Here is a 19,976-nt window from a genome sequence, read left to right as displayed (position 1 = left end):
CACATCAAATCAGTAACAAAATCGGCCTCCTATCACCTCAAAAATGTAACAAGGCTTAGAGGGCTCATGTCAGCTCAAGACTTAGAAAAACTTGTACATGCCTTTATTACCAGTAGGCTAGACTATTGTAATGGTCTCCTTGCGGGTCTTCCCCCAAAAAAACTGTCAGGTAGCTAAAGCTTGTTCAGAACGCTGCTGCTAGAGTTCTAACAAAGACCAAAAAATGTGAGCACATTACACCAATTCTTTAAATCCTTACATTGGCTCCCTGTACATCAGAGAATTGATTTCAAAATCCTCCTGCTCACATATAAATCACTACATTGTCTAGGGCCGAAGTATATCACTGATATGCTCCCACTATATGATCACTAAGATCTTCTGAGACCAATCTGTTAGCGGTTCCCAGAGTAAACTCAAATCAAGGGGGAGCATCATTCAGTCACTATGCAACAAATAGCTGGAATAAACTTCCTGAAGATGTCAGACTTTCCCCAACTCTGACTACTTTTGGCTTTCGAGAAACCGGACTAACACACCTTGATTATGCGATTGAAAAGTAGATCTCTTGAGTGGGTGTGGGCTGCCGAGGAAGACCCTTTATATGCCAGTCTCAACAATCGACAAAAAAGGGAACAACTGCCTGATTATTTGCTTCACAAATTAAAAGAATACATTTTGAATTGCATCGATTGGAGAAAAAAAAACAGATTTATTTCATTCGGATTCCCGAATGAATACGAATTAGATGAAAGAGAATGAAGCAGGTACGGTACAGGCCAAACGTTTAGACACACCTTCTCATTCACAACACAACTGATGGTCCCAACCCCATTGGTAAAGCAAGAAATTCCACTAATCAACCTTTATAAGGCACACCTGTGAAGTGAAAAACCATTTCAGGTGACTACCTCTTGAAGCTCATCGAGAGAATGCCAAGAGTGTGCAAAGGGTGTCTATTTTGGAGAAACTAGACTCTTTTGGCTCATAGGACTTCGGAGGCAGCAGACAGGTACCGACAGGCCAAGCGATGTGCGGCTTCAGCGGTCGCGGAGGCAAAAACTTGGACATGGGAGGAGTTCGGAGAAGCCATGGAAAACGACTTCCTGGCGGCTTCGAAGCGATTCTGGACCACCATCCGCCGCCTCAGGAAGGGGAAGCAGTGCAATGTCAACACCGCGTATGGTGGGGATGGTGTTCTGCTGACCTCGACTGCGGATGTTGTGGATCGGTGGAGGGAATACTTCGAAGACCTCCTCAATCCTACCAGCACGTCTTCCTATGAGGAAGCAGGGCCTGGGGGATCTGTGGTGGGCTCTCCTATTTCTGGGGCTGAGGTTGCAGAGGTAGTTAAAAAGCTCCTCGGTGGCAAGGCCCCGGGGGTGGATGAGATCCGCCCGGAGTTCCTTAAGGCTCTGGATGTTGTGGGGCTGTCTTGGTTGACAAGACTCTGCAACATCGCGTCAACATCGGGGGCGGTACCTTTTTAAAATAATGTTCACAAAGTGCATTGAGCAGTTTGTGTTAAATATGACCACGTCTGTTGACATTTTGCGTTGGTTGGATTTTTTTTTCTTTTTTTTTCTCCATGACTATGGAAGGTTGTTTGCATTGGGTCATATAAGTAAATGCTGCCCACACTTTCATTTTGAGTATATTTAAAGGCCATTGACCTGTATTGCCTATGTTATCCACTATATGGCAACAAAATGACATTATTAGAGTTGTCAGATGCCGAATTTGGCCCGTGGTGTAATGTTTGGGCCCTCTTTAGTGTTTATCGAACCTCACAAAGATGTTTTCTAACTTCTACTCTTTTACTTGCCAAAGAAACTCGTGGACAAAACAAAGCTAACTCAGTTTCTTCTTGGCGTTCATCCGGTAGAGGATCTGGTATCCGTCGTCCCAGCTGTAGACCTGTCTCTCCTCCGCGTTGTACTTCAGGCTGGCGTGGGCTCCGTACCGCCGAGGGAAGTAGAAGAGCGGCGCCTCCTCGCTCGCCACCTTGTCGTTGACGTCAAAGACGCACTGGACACGCGAGCGACTTGGCAGGCGAGTGTTGTATACCACGTAGACGCTCCCGCACGCCACAAACGCCGCCTCCGACTTGTCCCTGGGGCAGGGGGTCTCCCAGATGTGCTCGATGTCCAGCGTGACGGGGTCCATCTTTGCCAGGTTGATGTTGGCCTCGCTCTCGCCGCCGGCGTAAAGGAGCCACAGGCCGTGGTCGTCCACCGCGACGTCTGCCAGCGTCTCCGGGTTGAGGCCGTAAACGACGGAGCGACTCTCCACGGGGAGGATGGCGGCGTCCGCCGGCTCGCCACTCAAGAGGTCGTATTTGACCACACGCACGTCCGCCCCCTGCTGGACGTAGTACAAGTAGCCGTTGTAAACAGCCACGCCGCTCCCCCTCCAGGAAGAGGGCAGCCGGATGGAACGGGCGCCGGCGCCCCCTGGCGATTGCGTGAAGGCCTTCACAGACGCAAACTGGTAGACGGTGTCGCCCGCTGTCCCGTTAAAGACGTAAACCTTGGACGACCTTGGGTCCCGGAGCCATACGCCCTTCGGAGCGCCCACCCGCTTCAGGATCTTCACGGAGCGGATGGAAGAGATGATTTCCACGCAATCTGCGTAGAACACAAAAAAAGCCAATAAATGATGAATTTAAAAAAAAATCTGAATTCTGAATTTGGACTAATCATGATTAGTCACATGATCACTCATTAAAGGTTTATTTTCTCTATGTCAAAGACCTATACTTGCCAACCTTGAGACCTCCGATTTCGGGAGGTGGGGGGTGGGGGGTGGGGGGCGGGTGCGTGGTGGGGGGCGGGGCTAAGAGGGGAGGAGTATATTTACAGCTAGAATTCACCAAGTCAAGTATTTCATACATATATATATATATAAGAAATACTTGACTTTCAGTGAAATCTAGCTGTATATATATTTATTTTATTATATATACATACAATATATATATATATATATACAGTGGGGCAAACAAGTATTTAGTCAGCCACCAATTGTGCAAGTTCTCCCACTTAAAATGATGACAGAGGTCTGTAATTGTCATCATAGGTACACTTCAACTGTGAGAGACAGAATGTGAAAAAGAAATCCAGGAATTCACATTGTAGGATTTTTAAAGAATTTATTTGTAAATTATGGTGGAAAATAAGTATTTGGTCAATAACAAAAATTCAACTCAATACTTTGTAATATAACCTTTGTTGGCAATAACAGAGGTCAAACGATTACTATAGGTCTTTACCAGGTTTGCACACACAGTAGCTGGTATTTTGGCCCATTCCTCCATGCAGATCTTCTCGAGAGCAGTGATGTTTTGGGGCTGTCGCCGAGCAACACGGACTTTCAACTCCCTCCACAGATTTTCTATGGAGTTGAGGTCTGGAGACTGGCTAGGCCACTCCAGGACTTTCAAATGCTTCTTACGGAGCCACTCCTTCGTTGTCCGGGCGGTGTGTTTGGGATCATTGTCATGCTGGAAGACACAGCCACGTTTCATCTTCAAAGCTCTCTCTGATGGAAGGAGGTTTTGGCTCAAAATCTCACGATACATGGCCCCATTCATTCTTTCCTTTACACGGATCAGTCGGCCTGTCCCCTTAGCAGAAAAACAACCCCAAAGCATGATGTTTCCACCCCCAAGCTTCACAGTAGGTATGGTGTTCTTGGGATGCAACTCAGTATTCTTCTTCCTCCAAACACGACGAGTTGAGTTTATACCAAAAAGTTATATTTTGGTTTCATCTGACCACATGACATTCCCCCAATCCTTTGCTGTATCATCCATGTGCTCTCTGGCAAACTTCAGTCTGGTGCAGGTCTACAATTCTTCGACAGCTCTTTGGTCTTGGCCATAGTGAAGTTTGGAGTCTGACTGTTTGAGGCTGTGGACAGGTGTCTTTTATACAGATAACGAGTTCAAACAGGTTCCATTAATACAGGTAACGAGTGGAGGACAGAAGAGCTTCTTAAAGAAGAAGTTACAGGTCTGTGAGAGCCAGAGATCTTCCTTGTTTGAAGTGACCAAATACTTATTTTCCACCATAATTTACAAATAAATTCTTTAAAATTGTGAATTCCTGGATTTTTTTTCACATTCTGTCTCTCACAGTTGAAGTGTACTTATGATGAAAATTACAGACCACTGTCATCATTTTAAGTGGGAGAACTTGCACAATCGGTTGCTGAGTAAATACTTTTTTGCCCCACTATATATATATATATATATATATATATATATATATATATATATATATATATATATATATATATATATATATATACATATATATATATATATATATATATATATATATATATATATATATATATATATATATATATATATATATATATATAAATACAAGAAATACTTGAATTTCAGTGTTCATTTATTTACACATATACACACACATAACACTCATCTACTCATTGTTGAGTTAAGGGTTGAATTGTCCATCTTTGTTCTATTCTCTGTCACTATTTTTCGAACCATGCTGAACACCCTTTCGCAGGTACCCAGAAAGGTTTCGAGTACCACCAAAAAAACTGAATCTCTGAAGACAGTATAAAAATCTGTGTTAAAGGTGTACAAATACTGTTTGTATAATAAGCATGTTATTTTTTTTTTTTACAAACGAGGGTTAAGAGTTCAGTATTAAAAAAAAAAAAAAAGAATGTGGCTTAAGTACAGTTTTTTAATTGAGCTGCTGCATTTTTTGGTTGGGTTGTTTATTTCTTTTGAGTAACTTCTATACATTTCTAAAAGGGGAATAATGTAATAGAGTGATCTATGTTTGTCTGTTGCCATCTCCTGGTGAATGTTGGCTATAGCGTACTGGGGTTACTTTTTGGTTGGCCAACGATTTACGTGGTGTTGCGCACCTGACGTCACTCAGGTCCGCATGGAGCTGGAGGGGGCGTGGCTTCCAGCTCCGCCTGAATTTCGGGGAGATTTTCGGGAGAAAATTTGTCCCGGGAGGTTTTCGGGAGAGGCGCTGAATTTCGGGAGTCTCCCGGAAAATCCGGGAGGGTTGGCAAGTATGCAAAAACCTCACTGTCAGAATAATTGTATCTAAGTCAGTGGTTCTTAACCTGGGTTCCATCGAACTCTAGGGGTTCAGCGAAGGTCACGACACACCCGACTCATCGTGTGAATAAAAACTTCTCCCTATCGCCGTTTATGGATACCCCCAAACAATGTTCCCTTTCATTTTCCATCTGATTTGCAGGTGTGTTCAAACCCCGTTTCCATATGAGTTGGGAAATTGTGTTAGATGTAAATATAAACGGAATACAATGACTTGCAAATCATTTTCAACCCATATTCAGTTGAATGCGCTACAAAGACAACATATTTTTTTGTTTTTTGCAAATAATAATTAACTTAGAATTTCATGGCTGCAACACGTGCCAAAGTAGTTGGGAAAGGGCATGTTCACCACTGTGTTACATGGCCTTTCCTTTTAACAACACTCAGTAAAACGTTTGGGAACTGAGGAGACACATTTTTTAAGCTTCTCAGGTGGAATTCTTTCCCATTCTCGCTTGATGTACAGCTTAAGTTGTTCAACAGTCCGGGGGTCTCCGTTGTGCTATTTTAGGCTTCATAATGCGCCGCACATTTTCAATTGGAGACAGGTCTGGACTGCAGGCGGGCCAGTCTAGTACCCGCACTCTTTTACTATGAAGCCACGTTGATGTAACACGTGGCTTGGCATTGTCTTGCTGAAATAAGCAGGGGCGTCCATGGTAACGTTGCTTGGATGGCAACATATGTTGCTCCAAAACCTGTATGTACCTTTCAGCATTAATGGCACCTTCACAGATGTGTAAGTTACCCATGTCTTGGGCACTAATACACCCCCATACCATCACACATGCTGGCTTTTCCACTTTGCGCCTATAACAATCCGGATGGTTCTTTTCCTCTTTGGTCCGGAGGACACGACGTCCACAGTTTCCAAAAACAATTTGAAATGTGGACTCGTCAGACCACAGAACACTTTTCCACTTTGTATCAGTCCATCTTAGATGAGCTCAGGCCCAGCGTAGCCGACGGCGTTTCTGGGTGTTGTTGATAAACGGTTTTCGCCTTGCATAGGAGAGTTTTAACTTGCACTTACAGATGTAGCGACCAACTGTAGTTACTGACAGTGGGTTTCTGAAGTGTTCCCGAGCCCATGTGGTGATATCCTTTACACACTGATGTCGCTTGTTGATGCAGTACAGCCTGAGTGATCGAAGTAGTACCAAAGTACCAATGTCTACATGTCTTTTCCTAATAATACATATTGTCGTAAAATGTCATGTTTTTGTCAAATTAATTTGTTTATGTCGCTTTCTATTTGTTTAATAAAAAAAAAAAAATGATATAATAATAACTGTGATACATTCAATCACGATAACCGCGATATGAAATGTTCATATCATTATATCCCTAAAATGGTACACGCTGCCGGCTTTTCAGGTTCGATTCCCGGCCAGCGCCCCCAGCACCCAGGCATTGGCGTTGGGACAGGTAGGGCGTAAAACCCAATTAAGATCAATAGAGCATGTGAGTGACTTGATCTTCCATTTACAAAATAAAAGCCTCTTGTTAGAATAATTGTTTGTAAGCTATCACAAAAAACTTTGTGTTGAAATGAGTTCCAGGCAAAAAGCCAAAGAGCTGTCTTTGAAACCAACCAAGAAGAAGGCTTGTAAAACTCCATTGGAACTTCACAGCGGAGAGATGACAGGATCTGCCCAATTTCCAGACGAACTCTTTTTTAAATATTTTACGAACTCTTTTTGAACTATTTCATGGAACTCTTAATGAAGTATTTTACCACCTCTCCTTTTGAACTGTTCGGTAACCAAAGGCAAGGCTGTTTACGACCCACTTCCCTCCGAAAGCAGCTGTGGTCAGGTAGGGGGAAAAAGTCAAATAAAGAAGGAGGAATGCAATCTTTTGGGAGAGCGTGCTGAGACATTGAGAGGTTACAGGTCGACGGCGACTCTCCTCAATATATTGAGTCCAAATTGAATTCTGTCTCTGTTTAATTCTTTGCCTCTGGTCTTGTTTAATAGATGTCATCAGTGTTTGAACCTGACACCTCTCTCCAATTATCTTCGTCTTTCAATGGGCGTCCTTTATTTAATAACCGGCTGGAATTACAACACTTCAATCATCTCTTGCCTCTAAACGTGAAAAGTTGGAGGAAAACTGAAGAACTGGAAAATTGTGGTGTTCAAAACCTAGCGAACATTTTGTTCTCGTTTCGTTTCGATCCAAAGCCTTGAGGGGGAACGAGGCTGACAGAATTCGACATAAAAGCGGAGCGGAAAAAAACAGAAGAAGCTACTCAGACGTGACCGGGAGGCAAATGATCATCGGACTCGCAAACAAAAAGTGCCTCCTCACAAGGGGATCATTTTGGGGTCGCTTGACAATGAAACTGACCTCAGGCCAGCAGCTCCAACTTACCAGGAAAAAGTCCAACCTCATTTGGAATTCTACGAGTGGCTTCCTTTAATGTGTGCTTTATTCCCTTATGAGAGTCGTTTTATTTTGTGGACGCTCCCAAAGGAACTCCGCAATCTTTTGCAACTTAGCGCTTGGAGGCAATGAAGAGCTTTTTTGATATTTCACCCCATTTTCGGCTGAAGCAAATAATAAATGAACTGTTGAAAATACCTTTGTGTGCCTGGGAATAAGAAATCAGGACAACTAATTGTGGAGGGGGGCGTGGCCTGCGGGCCTGCCGTGGAACGGGGTGTGCCAGGCCCGGCCTCGAAGACAGGGACAGGTGAGTAGATCATACTTGCCAACCTTGAGACCTCCGATTTCGGGAGGTGGGGGGTGGTTGGGGGGCGTGGTTAAGAGGGGAGAAGTATATTTACAGCTAGAATTCACCAAGTCAAGTTTTTCATACATATATGTATATTTATATATATATATATATATATATATATATATATATATATATATATATAAGAAATACTTTCAGTGAATTCTAGCTATATATATATATATATATATATATATATATATATATATATATATATATATATATATATATATATATATATATATATATATATATAAATAAGAGAAATACTTAAATTTCAGTGTTCATTTATTTACACATATTGTCATGTCTGTGTAATTTTGTTTTGTTTAGTTATTGGACTCTTTAGTTCCTGGCTTTTCACTCCCTTGTCTTGTTTCCATGATTACCCATTAGTTTCACCTGTTCCCCGTTTGGACTCATTGTGCACTCTTGTTTGTCACCATAGCAACCAAATCCTATCGTTGGTTTGGAGGAAGAAGCTTGCCGTCGTCGCTCCTGCTGTCCCCGCCCCCGGAGGCGCGGGGTGGATCACCGCCACCTGCGGGCTGTGTGTCGGGCCCCACCCGGATTAATTGCGGCCTTGGACGTGCTGGCCCCCGCCAGGTTCGGTCTTGTGAACGCAAGATCTTTGACAAACAAAACTTTTATCCTGAAGGATTTCTTCACTTCCCGCGGACTGGACTTCCTCTGTGTGACGGAGACATGGCTGAGAGCCGGTGAGTCCGCCCCTCTTAATGAACTTCTGCCTCCGGAGTGTTCCTACTTTAATTCCCCACGGCCGTCCGGTCGAAAAGGAGGAGGATTAGCAGTCGTTTTTAAAAATGACTTTAAATGCCGTCAGATCCGCCTACAATCCTCCTTTTCAAGCTTCGAACTGTGCATGTTTGAACTGGGTCTTTCTGATGTCGTCCTGTGTGCCGTCATCTATCGACCACCCAAGTACCACAAAGACTTTATAACTGACTTTTCTGAATTTCTGGCTGAAATCCTGCCCAAATATGATCGTGTCCTTATTGTGGGTGATTTTAATATTCACACCTGCTGTCCAGACGAGCCGCTTTCCAGGAGCTTCCTGAATATAATCGACTCATTTAACTTTGTACAGTCTGTGTGTGGTTCTACACATGAACGCGGGCATACACTCGATTTAGTGCTCTCGTATGGTTTGTGTGTTTTTAATTTGGACATTTGCGACGCTGTGTTCTCTGATCACATGCCGATCCTGTTTGATATTGCCACGCAGTGTCCAGTTAAATTGTGCGCACCGCCCCAACGCTCTCGCATGTTTAATTCTTCGTCTCCTGCTCGGTTCTCCTCTATTTTTTCGACTCGTTGTGATGATAATTCTGCAGCATCTGTGTGTCTGAATACTGAAGAGTTGGTTTCTGGGTTCAACTCTATCTGTTTACAAACACTGGACACGATCGCCCCTTTCAAATGCCGCCGCGCTAAAACCACGCCTCAGCCCTGGTTGAATGACGTCACTCGGGCTGCCAGGCGCGTATGTAGAAGAGCAGAGAGAAAATGGAAAAAAGACAGGCTGCATGTGTCCTTTGCCATTTTTAAAGAAAGCCTGTTTTCCTTTCAGATGACTGTAAAAGCAGAAATGAATATATATCTATCTCAGATTATATCTTCTAACTGTAACAACCCCAGAGTTCTGTTTAAAACTATTAACACTGTCATTGATGCTCCCAAATCTGCTGGTTTTGATGCTTCTTTTGAATTCTGTGAAAATTGTCTCCATTTTTTCACTGACAAAATTGTGTCAACTAGAGCCAGTCTATCTCAGCCTTCATATGACCCTTCTGTTCCCCTGCATTTCTCTTCTGTTTTCCATCAGTTTGAGCCGGTGTCCTTTTCTTTTTTAAGTGACACAGTTAGTCATATGAAGCCCTCTGGTTCTCCTGCAGATGCCCTCCCACCTCGCCTGTTTAAGGAGGTACTTGCTACTATTGGACCAAGTGTCCTTAACATTATCAATAGTAGCCTCTCTTCTGGAATAGTTCCAGTAGAGTTTAAACATGCAGTGGTACGACCTCTACTTAAAAAACCCAGCCTCGACCCCTCTCTCCTCTCTAACTTCAGACCTATCTCTAATCTTCCATACATTTCCAAAATATTAGAGAAGGTTGTCTACAGTCAGTTGTTGCCCTTCTTAGAGGATAATGGTATCACTGAGCTGTTCCAGTCCGGTTTTAAAGCCCTCCACAGCACAGAGTCAGCGCTTCTAAAAGTTTTTAACGATGTCCTCCTGTCCACTGATTCTGGTAAATATGTTGTCCTGGTGCTTTTAGATCTGTCTGCTGCGTTCGACACCGTCGACCACGCCACCTTAATCACTCGTCTTGAGAACTGTGTGGGCATTAAGGGCGCCGCCCTCAACTGGTTCCGGTCGTACCTAACCGACAGGAGTTTTTGTGTAAAAGTAGACAGTTTTATGTCGTCCACAGCTCCTTTACCACATGGGGTCCCCCAGGGCTCAATCCTTGCCCCAATTTTATTTGCACTTTACCTTCTCCCCCTTGGTTCTATTTTTAGGAAGTACAGTATTGCATTTCATTTTTATGCCGATGATTGCCAGATTTATTTTCCCATGGCACAAAATAACACGGTTCAACGTCTTATTGACTGCCTGCACGACATCAAAGTCTGGCTTTCAGCTAACTTCCTGAGCCTAAATGAAGATAAAACAGAAGTTATGTTGTTCGGTCCAAGTCGCTCTCCCTCCCCCAACGTTGACCTCGGCACTCTGACCCCGTATCTCAGCGACTCTGTCACAAACCTGGGGGTAAAGTTTGACTCAGATTTTAAATTCGAAAAACAAATCAGCAGCGTCGTTCAAAAAAGCTTTTATCAATTACGCCAAATAGCGAAAGTGAAACCGCTTCTATCAAGACATGATCTTGAGAAATTAATCCACGCTTTTATCTCGACTCGTCTTGACTACTGCAATGCCCTGTATGTTGGCATTAGCCAGGCCTCCCTCGCCCGCCTGCAGCTCGTGCAGAACTCTGCTGCTCGTCTGCTAACACAGACCCGCAGACGTGAGCACATCACCCCTATTTTAGCGTCCCTTCACTGGCTCCCTGTGCGTTACCGAATACATTTTAAACTCCTTTTATTTGTTTTTAAATGTCTAAACAACCTCGCGCCAACCTATCTCTCCGACCTCCTTCAGCCTTACTGCCCCACCCGATCCTTAAGATCAGCCGATCAGCTGCTGTTGACGGTCCCTGACACAAGGCTGAAGCTTAGAGGTGACAGAGCTTTTGCCGTTGCTGCTCCCAAGCTCTGGAACGACCTACCCCTGAGTGTTAGACAAGCCTCCTCTCTTCCTGTTTTTAAATCTCTCTTAAAAACATACTTTTATTCCATGGCTTTTAACACTGAGTGATATCCATCCTGCAATGGCGCCCCATAATACACCTGCTGTGATCCTGTTTTTATGTTTTTATGTTTTTATTAATTCTATTTTAATTATTTATTTTTTATCGTGTTCTGTTTGTATTGTGTTGTGTTTGCTCGGTACTCGTTTTATCTTTTAACCTGTTCATTGTACAGCACTTTGGCTACCCCTGTGGTAAATTTTAAATGTGCTCTATAAATAAAGTTGATTTGATTTGATTTGATTTAAATAAATCATGTATTTACCTTCACGCCATGACCAGTCCAGCTTTACTTGCATCTCGGGAAAACAAACACACCAAAGTCCAAGTCTTGACACATATACACACACATAACACTCATCTACTCATTGTTGAGTTAAGGGTTGAATTGTCCATCCTTGTTCTATTCTCTGTCCCTATTTTTCTAACCATGCTGAACACCCTCTCTGATGATGCATTCTGCTTCGTCTCCTTGTTGTGTGCACAGTTGTGCACTGCACTCTCTAAAAGCCCTAGGTGTTATTGTCACATATGCATGTACAGTAGATGGCAGTATTGTCCTGTTTAAGAGTGTCACAACATTGTCGTTTACGGCAGACAAACTGCTTTACGGTAGAGGAAAACGTGACTGCTGTTGTGTGTTGTTGCCGCGCTGGGAGGACGTTAATGAAACTGCCTAACAATAAACCCACATAAGAAACCAAGAACTCGCCCTCGATCATTCTACAGTTATAACGTGATTGGGCAGGCACGCTGTTTATATTGTGGGAAAGCGGACGTGAAAACAGGCTGTCGACACGTCACTCAGGTTTGCCTGAATTTCGGGAGATTTTCGGGAGAAAATTTGTCCCGGGAGGTTTTCGGGAGAGCGGCTGAATTTCGGGAGTCTCCCGGAAAATCCGGGAGGGTTGGCAAGTACGGAGTAAATGGCCCAAGTGGGCATTGTTATCTAATCACTTGTCGCCTTTATTAGCAGCAGGCGGCATGAGACACACAGTGGGAGTTGGAGTGGGCGCCAGAGAGATAGAAAGAGAGACAGACGCAAACAAAGACATTTTGCCGGAAAGCAAAAACCTGGCACTATTGATGAAAATAAAACAGTGTTACACCCTGAATTCCGGGCTCTCCTGGCAGTGTGTGGTAGCCCGAAGAACCCACTAGAGGGCAACCTCTACACTAGTTCACATTCACAGCCGATTCAAATCATCGAAAATACCTCAATTGTTTCCCCAATAGTATTTTCTAATAACGAGTCTTGAGCAAACTAATTAGGAGTCTTTGTTTGTTTACTTACTACTAAAAGACAAGTTGTCTCGTATGTTCACTATTTTATTAAAGGACTAAATTGCAATAATAAACATATGTTTCATGTACCCTAAGATTTTTTTGTAAAAAAACAAAAAGTAAAAGTAAAAGTACCACTGATAGTGTGTTGAAATTACTCTCTGCGTTCGACCCATCCCCTTGTTCCACCCCCCTGGGAGGTGAGGGGAGCAGTGAGCAGCAGCGATGGCCGCGCTCTGGAATCATTTTGGTGATTTAACCCCCCAATTCCAACCCTTGATGTTGAATAAAGCCAATAATGCCATTTTTTTTGTTAGAAAAGCATCGAAATACATGGTACCAAAATGTTGGTATCGGGACAACCCTAGTCCTTATTTTTGTAAACATCAAAGGAATTTAAATGTTTTTTGGAAAATAGACACTTTAACCTGTCAGGTTCAAAAAGCAAGTAATTAAACTGAGACAGAATTCAATTTGGCTCACCACGCTCTGGCGAAAGATTGTACGCCGCCTCTTTTATTTGAACTTTCCCTGATTACATGGCAACAGCTGTTTCTAAGGGAGGGGGGTCATAAACAGCCGCGGCCTTTGGTTACAGAAAAGTTCAAAGAAAAGGTCGTAAAACAGTTCAAAGAAGCGGTGCCTGGAGGGGAGTCAGGCCCTGCTTCCTCTCCGCTTTGTAGACAATATATTTCTGTTCATTACAATACATGAAAGAAACAGAACACCTTCGTGTTGCTTCCCATCCTACACAGTGGAGTTTTACAAACCTTCTTCTTGGTAGGTTCAAAGACAGCTTTTGTGATAACTTAGATACAATTATTCTGACAAGATCCCTCTGGGAAGTTTGCACATGTAGCAAAAAGTTCTCTCACCAGACACTCTGGAGGGAATCTCCTCCCAGCCCTGGTCCTGGTCTCCTCGGCTCTCCTCCTGGCTCCACACTCCCTGCTCCACCACCCGGTCCGCCTCCTTAGCGCAGGCCCTCGGTGACGTCTGGCTCTCCACCGAGTCCATGTCTCTTTCCACGAGCTCCACCCGGGCCGCCGCCGCCGCCAAGTCTTTGGACAGCCCGTGGTGTTGCTGCCTCAGGGCTTCCATGGTCTCGGTGGACTGTTTGCGCAGGTCCTGCACCTCCACCTGGTGGTGACGCCATTGCTCCTGCCACAGGTGCACGTGGCCCTGGTAAACATGACAACCATAGACAGTCTGACCAAAACAATCATTCAAATCCATCAAGAGGGTCAACCGCGAGACAGTGTGATGAATTCAAATGAAAGGACTCACATGGAAAGGCGTAACAAAAGAAAAACCAAACAATTGAAATATTTAACAGTGAGGACAGCAAAATAATAACATTATACTTTTAGTATTCAGAAATACACACAGCAGATCCCACTTGACTTTTTGTTTGTTATATATGGTTTTCTCCACCAAAATAATCTGTTTATTGTCTTCTTCTCCAGAATCCCTTGACTAATTCCAAAAATTCCCAGATTTCCCAGAATTCCAGGTTCTCCGTGACATTTTTCCCATTCAAAATGACTTGGCCATTTTTCAAACTTCCACCATTCCCACAGTTTTCGTCCGATTCAAACCATTCCACCTTCAACACATTCCACCATCCTGGACGTTTAAATGACCCTTTTACCCAAGTTCAAAACAATTCCCAAATTTCCCAGATTTCGAGGTTTTCCGGGACATTTTTCCCATTCAAAATGACTTGGCCAATTTCCAAACTTCCACCATTTCCACATTTTTTAACCGATTCAAACCATTCCACCTTCAACACATTCCAACATCCTGGAAATTTAAACTACCCTTTTTCCTAAGTTCAAAACAATTCTCAGAATTCCTACCATTCCAGGTTTTCTGGGACATGTTTCCCATTCAAAATGACTTGACCATTTTCCAAACTTCCACTATTCCCACAGTCTTCATTCGATTCAAACCATTCCACCTTCAACACATTCCACCATCCTGGAAATTTAAAATACCCTTTTCCCCAAGTTCAAATTAATTCCCAGATTTCCCACAATACCAGGTTTTCTGTGACATTTTTCCCATTCAAAATGACTTGGCCATTTTCCAAACTTCCACTATTCCCACAGTCTTCATTCGATTCAAACCATTCCACCTTCAACACATTCCACCATCCTGGAAATTTAAAATACCCTTTTCCCCAAGTTCAAATTAATTCCCAGATTTCCCACAATACCAGGTTTTCTGTGACATTTTTCCCATTCAAAATGACTTGGCCATTTTCCAAACTTCCACCATTTCCACAGTTTTCAACCAATTCAAACCGTTCCACCTTCAACACATTCCACCATCCTGGAAATTTAAAATACCCTTTTTTCCCCAAGTTCAAAACAATTCCTAGATTTCCCAGAATTCCAGGTTCTCCGGGACATTTTTCCCATTCAAAATGACCTGGCCATTTTCCAAACTTCCACCATTTCCACAGTTTTCAACCGATTCAAACCATTCCACCTTCAACACATTCCACCATCCTGGAAATTTAAAATACCCTTTTCCCCAAGTTCAAAACAATTCCCAGATTTCCCAGAATTCCAGGTTTTCCGTGACATTTTTCCTATTCAAAATGACTTGGTCATTTTCCAAACTTCCACCATTTCCACATTTTTCATCCGATTCAAACCATTCCACCTTCAACACATTCCACCATACTGGAAATTTAAAATACCCTTTTTCCCCAAGTTCAAAACAATTCCCAGATTTCCCAGAATTCCAGGTTCTCTGTGACATTTTTCCCATTCAAAATGACTTGGCCATTTTCCAAACTTCCACCATTTCCACAGTTTTCAACCGATTCAAACCATTCCACCTTCAACACATTCTACCATAAAGTAAATTTAAAATACCTTTTTTCCCCAAGTTCAAAACATTTCCCAAATTTCCCAGATTTCAAGGTTCTCCGTGACATTTTTCCCATTCAAAATGACTTGGCCATTTTCCAAACTTCCACCATTCCCACAGTTTTCATCCGATTCAAACCATTCCACCTTCAACACATTCCACCATCCTGGACGTTTAAATGACCCTTTTACCCAAGTTCAAAACAATTCCAAGATTTTCCAGAATTCCAAGTTTTCCGGGACATTTTTCCCATTCAAAATGATTTGGCCATTTTCCAAACTTCCACCATTTCCACATTTTTCAACCGATTCAAACCATTCCACCTTCAACACATTCCACCATCCTGGACGTTTAAATGACCCTTTTACCCCAAGTTCAAAACAATTCCCAGATTTCCCAGAATTCCGGGTTTTCCGGGACATTTTTCCCATTCAAAATGACATAACCATTTTCCAAACTTCCACCATTTCCACATTTTTCAACCGATCCAAACCATTGCACCTTCAACTCATTCCACCATCCTGGAAATTTTAACTAACATTTTTCCCAAGTTCAAAACAATTCCCAGATTTCCCAGAATTACAGGTTTTCCGTGACATTTTTCCCGTTCAAAATGACTTGGCCATTTTCCAAACTTCCACCATTTCCACAGTTTTCAACCGATCCAAACCAGTCCACTTTCAACACATTCCACCATCCTGGACGTTTAAATGACCCTTTTACCCAAGTTCAAAACAATTCCAAGATTTCCCAGAATTCCAGGTTTTCCGGGACATTTTTCCCATTCAAAATGATTTGGCCATTTTCCAAACTTCCACCATTTCCACATTTTTTAACCGATTCAAACCGTTCCACCTTCAACACATTCCACCATCCTGGACGTTTAAATGACCCTTTTACCCCAAGTTCAGAACAATTCCCAGATTTCCCAGAATTCCGGGTTTTCCGGGACATTTTTCCCATTCAAAATGACATAACCATTTTCCAAACTTCCACCATTTCCACATTTTTCAACCGATCCAAACCATTGCACCTTCAACTCATTCCACCATCCTGGAAATTTTAACTAACATTTTTCCCAAGTTCAAAACAATTCCCAGATTTCCCAGAATTACAGGTTCTCCGTGACATTTTTCCCGTTCAAAATGACTTGGCCATTTTCCAAACTTCCACCATTTCCACAGTTTTCAACCGATCCAAACCAGTCCACTTTCAACACATTCCACCATCCTGGACGTTTAAATGACCCTTTTACCCAAGTTCAAAACAATTCCAAGATTTCCCAGAATTCCAGGTTTTCCGGGACATTTTTCCCATTCAAAATGACTTGGCCATTTTCCAAACTTCCACCATTTCCACAGTCTTCATCCGATTCAAACCATTCCACCTTCAACACATTCCACCATCCGGTAAATTTAAACTACCCTTTTTCCCCAAGTTCAAATTAATTCCCAGATTTCCCAGAATTCCAGGTTCTCCATGACATTTTTCCCATTCAAAATGACTTGGCCATTTTCCAAACTTCCACCATTTCCACATTTTTCAACCGATTCAAACCGTTCCACCTTCAACACATTCCACCATCCTGGAAATTTAAAATACCCTTTTTCCCCAAGTTCAAAACAATTCCCAGATTTCCCAGAATTCCAGGTTCTCCGTGACATTTTTCCCATTCAAAATGACTTGGCCATTTTCCAAACTTCCACCATTTCCACATTTTTCAACCGATTCAAACCATTCCACCTTCAACACATTCCACCATCCTGGACGTTTAAATGACCCTTTTACCCAAGTTCAAAACAATTCCAAGATTTCCCAGAATTCCAGGTTTTCCGGGACATTTTTCCCATTCAAAATGACTTGGCCATTTTCCAAACTTCCACCATTTCCACAGTCTTCATCCGATTCAAACCATTCCACCTTCAACACATTCCACCATCCGGTAAATTTAAACTACCCTTTTTCCCCAAGTTCAAATTAATTCCCAGATTTCCCAGAATTCCAGGTTCTCCATGACATTTTTCCCATTCAAAATGACTTGGCCATTTTCCAAACTTCCACCATTTCCACATTTTTCAACCGATTCAAACCGTTCCACCTTCAACACATTCCACCATCCTGGAAATTTAAAATACCCTTTTTCCCCAAGTTCAAAACAATTCCCAGATTTCCCAGAATTCCAGGTTCTCCGTGACATTTTTCCCATTCAAAATGACTTGGCCATTTTCCAAACTTCCACCATTTCCACATTTTTCAACCGATTCAAACCATTCCACCTTCAACACATTCCACCATCCTGGACGTTTAAATGACCCTTTTCCCCAAGTTCAAAACAATTCCCAGATTTCCCAGAATTCCAGGTTCTCCGTGACATTTTTCCCATTCAAAATGACTTGGCCATTTTCCAAACTTCCACCATTTCCACATTTTTCATCCGATTCAAGCCATTCCACCTTCAACACATTCCACCCAAAATTCAAATTAAATCAAATTCTATTTTTTTTTAATTTTAGGAGAATAAAGCTGTGACATTTTAAAAAGAAAAAAACAAAACACTGAGATTAAACTTGAAATATTTCAATATTAATTTGTTTTTCGCCAGAGTCTTGACCAATAGTCGTCGTGCACGTGTGCAGTGTCAAAGTAACATGGCCAACTAGTGGCCTGGCATGCATATTACACCCTTTCCACTCCTTTTTGCAGCTGTGTGCAAACAGGAAGTGTTGTTGAAGAATAGAAAGAAAAAAAAAGGATCATACCTCAACAGCCAACAGTCTATTCTCCAAATAGTCCATGAGGGCCTGGTGGTAGACCTGGGCCCTACACAGGGTCCAGCCGGTGGACAGCAGCAGCAGAAACAACACCGGCTTCATTGTGCTCTCATCGGGAGTCCTTCTGGAACTTCTCACTCCAAGCGAGTGGGATCAAGACGGAGACTTTCCGGGTCCTTGAGCCTGGTTCTCTCCTGGAATGTTTTCTCAGGGAGGAGCCTGCTGGAGGAGACCTCACACAGTCATGTTCCCTCTTCCTCTTCATTTCATAGGAATTGAAGGGACAAGCGGTAGAAAATGGATGGATGGATGACTTTGCTCAGTCCACAAAAAAATGTTCCTCCATTTTTCCATCATAGTGCTTTATCATTAGAATTACAAACCCCGTTTCCATATGAGTTGGGAAATTGTGATAGATGTAAATATAAACGGAATACAATAAAATCTTTTTCAACCCATATTCAATTGAAAATGCTACAAAGACAACATATTTGATGTTCAAACTCATAAACTTTATTTTTTTTTGCAAATAATAATTAACTTAGAATTTCATGGCTGCAACACGTGCCAAAGTAGTTGGGAAAGGGCCACTGTGTTACATGGCCTTTCCTTTTAACAACCCTCAGTAAACGTTTGGGAACTGAAGCTTCTCAGGTGGAAATCTTTCCCATTCTTGCTTGATGTACAGCTTAAGTTGTTCAACAGTCCGGGGGTCTCCGTTGTGCTATTTTAGGCTTCATAATGCGCCACACATTTTCAATGGGAGACAGGTCTGGACTGCAGGCGAGCCAGTCTAGTACCCGCACTCTTTTACTATGAAGCCACGTTGATGTAACACGTGGCTTGGCCATTGTCTTGCTGAAATAAGCAGGGGCGTCCATGGTAACGTTGCTTGGATGGCTCCAAAACCTGTATGTACCTTTCAGCATTAATGGTACCTTCACAGATGTGTAAGTTACCCATGTCTTGGGCACTAATACACCCCCATACCATCACACATGCTGGTTTTTACACTTTGCGCCTATAACAATCCGGATGGTTCTTTTCCTCTTTGGTCCGGAGCACACGACGGCCACAGTTTCCAAAAACAATTTGAAATGTAGACTCGTCGGACCACAGAACACTTTTCCACTTTGTATCAGTCCATCTTAGATGAGCTCAGGCCCAGCGAAGCCGACGGCGTTTCTGGGTGTTGTTGATAAACGGTTTTCGCCTTGCATAGGAGAGTTTTAACTTGCACTTACAGATGTAGCGACCAACTGTAGGTACTAACAGTGGGTCTCTGAAGTGTTCCTAAGCCCATGTGGTGATATCCTTTACACACTGATGTCGCCTGTTGATACAGTACAGCCTGAGGGATCGAAGGTCACGGGCTTAGCTGCTTACGTGCAGTGATTTCTCCAGATTCTCTGAACCCTTTGATGATATTACGGACCGTAGATGGTGAAATCCTTAAATTCCTTGCAATAGCTGGTTGAGAAAGGTTTTTCTTAAACTGTTCAACAATTTGCTCACGCATCTGTTGACAAAGTGGTGACCCTCGCCCCATCCTTGTTTGTGGAAGACTGAGCATTTCATGGAATCTACTTTTATACCCAATCATGGCACCCACCTGTTCCCAATTAGCCTGTTCACCTGTGGGATGTTCCAAATAAGTGTTTGATGAGCATTCCTCAACTTTATCAGTATTTATTCCCAACTTCTTTGTCACGTGTTGCTGCCATCAAATTCTAAAGTTTGAACATCAAATATGTTGTCTTTGTAGCATATTCAACTGAATATGGGTCCAA

General features: G+C 42.7%; 1 protein-coding gene across 2 annotated transcripts; it reads right to left on the bottom strand.

Moving 5' to 3' along the window:
- Positions 1-337: 337 nt before the first annotated feature.
- olfml3a (olfactomedin-like 3a) lies at positions 338-18,363 on the bottom strand. 2 transcript variants are annotated; one of them, XM_061925229.2, is made up of 3 exons: positions 18,175-18,363; positions 13,411-13,717; positions 338-2,627 (listed from the first exon to the last, which is right to left on the bottom strand). In XM_061925229.2, exons 1-3 carry the CDS (start codon positions 18,286-18,288, stop codon positions 1,852-1,854), a joined length of 1,197 nt encoding a protein of 398 aa, XP_061781213.1. In that variant the 5' UTR covers positions 18,289-18,363; the 3' UTR covers positions 338-1,851. The 2 variants fall into 2 exon arrangements, with proteins under 2 accessions (XP_061781213.1, XP_061781222.1); XM_061925238.2 differs by having other exon boundaries at positions 13,411-13,696.
- Positions 18,364-19,976: the final 1,613 nt, after the last annotated feature.

This window comes from Nerophis lumbriciformis, linkage group LG01 (genome assembly GCF_033978685.3).
Source record: "Nerophis lumbriciformis linkage group LG01, RoL_Nlum_v2.1, whole genome shotgun sequence".
NCBI classification, from domain to species: domain Eukaryota; kingdom Metazoa; phylum Chordata; class Actinopteri; order Syngnathiformes; family Syngnathidae; genus Nerophis; species Nerophis lumbriciformis.
This window is presented reverse-complemented; position numbering and strand designations above follow the sequence as displayed.